This window comes from Babylonia areolata, chromosome 26, assembly GCF_041734735.1.
Source record: "Babylonia areolata isolate BAREFJ2019XMU chromosome 26, ASM4173473v1, whole genome shotgun sequence".
NCBI classification, from domain to species: domain Eukaryota; kingdom Metazoa; phylum Mollusca; class Gastropoda; order Neogastropoda; family Buccinidae; genus Babylonia; species Babylonia areolata.
Window position 1 is genome coordinate 31,030,381 of NC_134901.1, and position 7,479 is coordinate 31,037,859.

The 7,479-nt window shown below is 41.4% G+C and overlaps 1 protein-coding gene across 1 annotated transcript in view; it reads left to right on the forward strand.

Moving 5' to 3' along the window:
• LOC143300352 (centrosomal protein of 192 kDa-like) overlaps nucleotides 1-6,546 on the forward strand; it is a 49,387-nt gene extending 42,841 nt beyond the window's left edge. The window contains exon 15 of the mRNA XM_076613961.1: nucleotides 1,954-6,546. Within this exon, the coding sequence (XP_076470076.1) occupies nucleotides 1,954-2,086 (133 nt within the window). The 3' untranslated portion in view covers nucleotides 2,087-6,546. The remainder of the gene's footprint in view (nucleotides 1-1,953) is intronic.
• Nucleotides 6,547-7,479: the final 933 nt, after the last annotated feature.

Genomic DNA, 7,479 nt, shown 5'->3' on the forward strand with positions numbered 1-7,479 from the left:
GAACCCGCGTCCTCCCAGCCGTCAGTCTGCGATGCGAACCACTTCGCCATGGCAGCTGGTGGGCACTTAAATGTTTTGTCCAGAGTGCTGGACTGGCACTCAAAAGAAAAAAGAGTTAAATTCGAACCCTGAGTACCCTCCCTTTCTCCACTCTAGTCCTTTCAAACCATGTCATTGTAAATCTTCAAAACCTTTCAAGACCCTCCCTTCCTCCCCTCTTATCCTTTCAAACCATGTCATTGTAAATCTTCAAAACCTTTCAAGACCCTCCCTTCCTCCCCTCTTATCCTTTCAAACCATGTCATTGTAAATCTTCAAAACCTTTCAAGACCCTCCCTTCCTCCCCTCTTATCCTTTCAAACCATGTCATTGTAAATCTTCAAAACCTTTCTCAAGACCCTCCCTTCCTCCCCTCTTATCCTTTCAAACCATGTCATTGTAAATCTTCAAAACCTTTCAAGACCCTCCCTTCCTCTCCTCTTTTCCTTTACTGTGTGCCCTGGTTATGCTTCAAATGCTGTCAAAAGAGGGTGATGCAGAGGAGCAGGGAAGGGAGATAATATACTAAGAGAGGTCACTAGCTGCAGTTATTTATGACTTCTCTGTGTGAGTGGAGTATTTGTTTTGCCCAGGACTGGAATCAGACCCATGCATGGGTCTTCACCTGTAGGTCACATTAAGTAATGTACTTCTAGGGGAAACAGTTTCTTTTGTCAAAAGACAAACACCGAACAGTTTGAATACAGTATCTTTTTCACACACTTGTGTAAACAAAGTGAGTCTGTGTTTTAACCCAGTGTTCAGTTGTCTGTGTGTCCATGGTAAACTGTAACATTGCCATTTTCTCTGAAAATACTTTGTCTGCAATTTGACTTAAACATAGTATAAACAAAAATCTTCAGTCATACCAATAACAGGTTGTAAGTCTCCCGAATTAAGCTGTTTTTTTTCCAAATCTTGAACAGTTTATTTCGTTGAGGTTTGTTCCGAAATCTGAAAATTCTAATAACTGCTTCCCAATGAGTTAGGCCCCATAGCAGGTAGGTTGTATTTGAAGACACGACCTTGTTTTTCATGTTCACAATTAACAGGAAAGAAATACAAATTCTGGACAGAACACATACAGTAACACTAACTACACCATTGACGTGTTTACTGCATATAAATATTCGAAAGTGGATACTGAGTTAACTGGGAAGAATTGAATAGATTGTTTCAGCTCATTATAGGCCTCGACTGGTCTACCATGTGTTGCTTTGTGCTTGAAGGGATAGCAAAGTCTACTTTACCACCAAAATAAAAGAATGATCGAGATATGATAAAACACACAAAAAACATGATTTAAACTGCGTTATTACGTCCACTACAATCACATCTATTTATCGCGTGAAGAAGAAAACGTCAACATTGCTTTAAGTATTGAATTTAGTCAAATGACGTCAGATGCGCTGCAGCAGTGAGGATTAGTCTGCTTGCTTTGGAACTGAACATGCTTGGTTGGATCCCGCTTGCATATCTTTTTTTTTTTTCTTTTTTTTTCCCCCTTCCCAAGCTTATTTTATATATCATATTTGATACAGAGCACTTTTCAACAATTTTTTTTTATATCTCTTTTTTTTCCCCCTCCTCATGATTCCATGACGATAAAGCGTGAAGCACAAGTGAGTCTTGAAGGCATTGTCCAGTTTCAAAACAAGGGATAATACATAACTGGATTTGAGTCTACTTTCACCATCTGTTTGGCTCATTCCAAAATAATGTTAACTTGTTTTGTGACCATGTCTGGAGACTCTTAAATACAAAAACAAAAAAACTCTTTGATTTAGCAGGTATTAGTTTCTGTTAATGTGAATTTGTATGCCTGGATAATGTGTCGTATTTCCTTGCTTTAGAATTTTTTAAAATTCTATTTACTGTTTTAACATTTATATTTCTTCTTTTTTTCCTGCACAGGAAAAAGCGAGTTCTGAAATATCCCATTGAATTCAGCCCAGTGGCAGCAGGCAGCTTTGTGGACAAGATGACGTTCCGTGCCAGTGAACTGGGGAAAACCTTCACAGTGCATCTGAAAGGAACAGCGGTGTAATGGCTGCCAGTCACTCCAGGACATTGTGTCTCGCTGGACTCAACAGAAACAGATGATGTCTGAATGAGTGAAACTGTGTGTCTCATTGGACTTGAAGCAAAAAGTTGTCTTCATGAATGAATGAAATGGGATGTTGTGTCTCTTTGGACTTGAAGCAAAAAGCTGTCTTCATGAATGAATGAAATGAGATGTGTCTCATCGGACTTTAAACAAAAAACTGTCTTCATGAATGAATGAAATGGGATGATGTGTCTTGTTGGACTTAATGCAGACAGCTGTCTACATGAATGAATGAAATGGGATGATCTTTTGGGACTTAAAGCAAACAGCTGATGTCTGAATGAATGAAACAGATTGTTGTGTCACTGTACTGATAGTCCGGCAGCCAAATGATGATTTTGGGCTTGACCTAAAAATATTGGTCTCAAAATGGATCTGAGCGGTTTTGAGTTCTTTAGTGTCCCTAGATCACATATCCAACTTATGCCACCCTGTCATTGTTGAGCATTTTGAGAAATCCAACATGGCCACCAAGATGGCGGCCTGAACTACAAAAAAATTGGTATAAAATAATATTTTAAATACATAACGCTGTTTTTGTGACAGACTTCTCAGGAAATGTTTAGCAGAAGTTATCTTTAAAGAAAACTTCATTTTTCATTGTTTACATCTTGGAGGATGTGCCTTCCATCACAACAGCAGCTGTGATCAGCTGGGGATGAGATGCCATTCTTGACTTCAACAGGGATGGGGTCATCAGCAGTCACTGTGAGCTTGTGCTGAAGGAACCCTTGAACCTGAAGACCACATACCTTTTCCAGCAGTTGCTCACAGATGATGACAATCATCTGTATTTTGTTGTCAGTCACTCTCAGTGTTCACTTTTAGGAGGCAGAACAGCGTCTGGTCTGAGCTGGTGACGCCTTGTGGCTGTTTCCACAGCTCCAGAGGATCTGGTGGTGCTTTTGATGCTGATTGGATAATGTCTGTCAAAGACAAGACAAACATTACTGTCTTTCAATTTGGTAATAGTCAACTCCAGGAATCTGTCCACATACGTTTGTACTGAGCCCTGATGTACTGAGTACCAAGTACTGATGGCCAACAGACAGTCCACAACACTGCACAGACATCAATGATCACAACCTCAGTTTTCTGACATGTACGTGTGAACAGATGAGACTGCAGTTTTCTTTTCAATATAGACTTTGTGGTGGAAGGTCTCGTGAGCTCACTGTCTGTAAACATGGAAGTTGGAATTGGCACCACCTCATGTTGAAATGTTTTCCAGGTCAAGAACATGTGTGCTTATTAGACCCATGACTCTGCTGTAGATGAACTCTGTGTCAAACATGGTTGCAGATCCTTTTTTGTCACTTTTCAGTTGACAGTCATGCTGACGATCTTCGAACTAAGGGAAACATTGAACCCTTCTGGCCTTGTACTCTCAAATTCCTCCATCTGCTTAACCCCAGATTCAAAGTTTTGTCAACGTTGACATTCTGGTTGTATATCATTCCAGTGGCGATGCTGACAGTGCTGCTGTATGATCATTTGGAGCAAGTGGGTTAATGCACACCAGAAGTTTCCTTTGAATTTTGTCTCTGTCTTTGGCATCGGGCTGAATCCACACACTGGCATTTCTTTTTGTGGAATGTAACATTCTGTGATTCAGTGTTCTTCTGCTCCTGGTTCTCAGAGATTCCTATGATCAGCTGGCTCCAAGTGTGGAGATTGAGTGCCCATCTGGCTTGTACACCAGGGTTCAGAGTGATGCCAGTCAGATCACCTGGACCATAACCTTCTGACTTTTTTGGATGGCAACTGTTGTGTTGGATGCGGTGCTGGTTTCTTTTTGCGTTTCAGGTAGCGATTGATGTGAAGAGAAGAGGTGTAAGTGGACGCACGGTTAAGATGGCAGCGTATAAAGGCATGTTCAGAAACATAGAACAAACTTTCCATTTTTTTTATGTAAAGATGAATGCTGCTGGAAGTAGCAAAGTTCCTCTCCCACCTGTTGAAAAAAGGACAGAGGAATGTTCAGTATGTGCACACATGCACGTGGGTGGGCTCACAGACAGACAGATACCCTCTCTCACTCTCTCTCTCTCTCTCTCTCTCTCTTACAAACACCCATCAACCCACCCACCCACATGCACGCATGCACATACACACACACTCTCTCTCTCTCTCTCTCTCTCTCTCTCTCTCTCTTTCTCTCTCTCACACACACGCGCATGCACGCACGCACGCACACACACACAGGACACTCGACTTGCTTACTATGTATGTTTTCACAACATGTTCCTTGAACTGCATTCATCAGAACTGAAAAATACGGAAAAGGAAAACGGACTTTTGACACAAATATTTCACCATACATTCATTTTAACCCAGCAGTCTGCTTAAGCTATGACTGACATGAACGTTGTTTCAGAATATAATCATTCTTGTGTTCTTCTTCTGTGTTCGTGGGCTGCAACTCCCACGTTCACTCGCATATGCGCGAGTGGGCTTTTATGTGTATGACCATTTTTAACCCGCCATGTAGGCAGCCATACTCCGCTTTCAGGAATGTGCATGCTGGGTATGTTCTTGTTTCCATAACCCACCAAACGCTGACATGGATTACAGGATCTTTAACGTGCGTATTTGATCTTCTGCTTGCGTATACACACGAAGGGGGTTCAGGCACTAGCAGGTCTGCACATATGTTGACCTGGGAGATAGGAAAAATCTCCACCCTTTACCCACCAGGCGCCGTCACCGTGATTCAAACCCGGGACCCTCAGATTGAAAGTCAAACGCTTTAACCACTCGGCTATTGCGCCCGTCGTCTCGTGTTCTTGTTACTAATATCACATTAGCAGCAGAATCATTAACAGTGTATTCCATTAATATGTCACACAATTGAACAATCAATCTATTTTAAAGCACACATTTCAAGCAACTGAAACAATGCACAACTCGCGAACATGTTAAAATACAGATTACTGAGGAATATTTCAGTGTGAATTAAGTTACACTCACCTTAAAATTGTGTGTGTTGTTACAGATCGTTCCATTCAATTTCCAAAATAGTGGAGATCCCGCGATCTGCTTGGTATACAACAAAACCGATGCCATTAAGATTTTGGCCACGGATAATTTTGTGACCAAACAAACTGTTAGAAGAAAGGGACACAGGGTGTATAGAAATGTAACTAAAAATTTAAAAAACGTAATATTATGTTACCAACAACAGTTATGTACTTTGAAATATTGCCTAGAAGTAGGTGGCACTGCCTTGAAAAAGGTGGCTGTTTTATGGTGCCACGGTCTTTCTCAGGGATGGGAGGCAGAAGACCAGACCCCGGTGATGACAGGAGGGACATTCCTGAGTTGAGTCACCTGCTGACAGCAAGCGGTACTGGTGCACATGGTCTTCGCGGCTATGGTGTGCCATGTGGACTAAAAGGAGAGAATGCTTATTTTAATTTTTCTTTATTTTTTTAATTATTTTTTTTAATACTTAATGATGACAAGGTGGCATCAGTCGGATATTTGATGTATACGTATTAAGGAACCCAAAACCTTTTTTGAGAGGTTCTGGTGCTTTCTGCCAGACTATGAAGGCAAACAGCTGATGTCTGAATGAATGAAATGGTGGTGTATCCTGTTGGACATAAGGCAAACAGCTGTCTTCATGAATGAAACAGGATGTTGTATCTTGTTGGACATAAGGCAAACAGCTGTCATCATGAATGAAACAGGATGTTATATCTTGTGGACTCAAGGCAAACAGCCATCTGAATGAATGAAACAAGATGTTATATCTTGTTGGACTCAAGGCAAACAGTTGTCATCATGAATGAAACAGGATGTTATATCTTGTGGACTCAAGGCAAACAATTGTCTTCATGAATGAAACAGGATGTTGTATCTTGTTGGACTTAAGGCAAACAGCTGTCTTCATGAATGAAACAGGATGTTATGTCTTGTTGGACTTCAGGCAAACAGCTGTCTTCATGAATGAAACAGGATGTTGTATCTTGTTGGACTTGAGGCAAACAGCTGTCTTCATGAATGAAACAGGATGTTGTATCTTGTTGGACTTAAGGCAAACAGCTGTCATCATGAATGAAACAGGATGTTGTATCTTGTTGGACATAAGGCAAACAGCTGTCATCATGAATGAAACAGGATGTTATATCTTGTTGGACTTAAGGCAAACAGCCATCTGAATGAATGAAACCGGTGTTGCTTTGTCATCTACTGTGTTTTGAACAAAATGGATCATTCTGTGTTGCGGAGTATGTGTGAACATTGTGCTCGGTTCTATGAAATAGAAACAGTTGTTCCAACATGAAGATTTTTTTTTAATTGCCAAAGACCCCCAAAATTGAATAAATTTGTGTTCACTGTGTTGTTCATTTGAAGTTCATCCCCCACTCCCCCCCCCCCCCTCCCCCCCCCCCCCCCCCCCCCCCCAAAAAAAAAACACACAAAATATAGCTGCCTAAATGGCAAGGTAAACATGAAATGGTCATGGTCATTGAGGTTCATGTTTTGTTTATGCTTCATGTTTAATTTATTGTTTTATTGAATAGTGACAGCACTGTGACAAGGAGTGTTCCCTGCTTATAGTGCTCAATGCTGTCATGTCTTTTGTGCTGGCTGTGCTGTTTTTTGCCTGGTTCACACACAGTCATTGTGTGCCAGTCAGCCTTGTGGCGCCATGGCAGTATCAAGCGTTGTACTTCTGATCCAGTGTTCTCCAGTGAGCAGGGTTCAAGGCCTTATCTCAGCATGGTGCTGTGTTCTTGGGAAAAGCAATTTTCTCTTATTTTCCTCACTCCACCCAGGTGTGAATAGGTACCTGACTTCAGTTGGGAAAGCTAGAATGCCGAAAGAAGAGGATTAGGCCTGCCTTCCTATGCCGAGCCCTAGACACAGTGGATATGAATTCACTGCCTTGATGGCCATAAATGTGTATGAGACTTATGACCTTAATGTTTAAATTAAAACCTTGAAGTCATTGTCAGAATGTAGTTGTAGCTGTGTGGTTTGTCTGGATCTTGAATTCTTTGTTTCGTCTGCTAGACTTGCTGTATTTTTTCTTTGGGGCCTTAATTCTGTTGGTCTAGGATTCTGTTTGTCTAGGATACTGATGGTCATGTAGTGGTGATGATAAAGTCCAGAACTAAATGCTTAGTTTGTGAATGAACAATGCTTTTTGCCTGTAGTGTGTGCTGATCTCATTGATTCATTGGCCATGCATTTGTTGTTTCCCCTTTCCCCTCGCACTGTGGTTAGGGGCTTCCCACCAGTGCCTGGTGCATTTTGTCAACACCACCTGTCTTTCATTTGTACTGTGTGCCTGTAACCACTGCTGAAACAAGCTGTTGGGACTG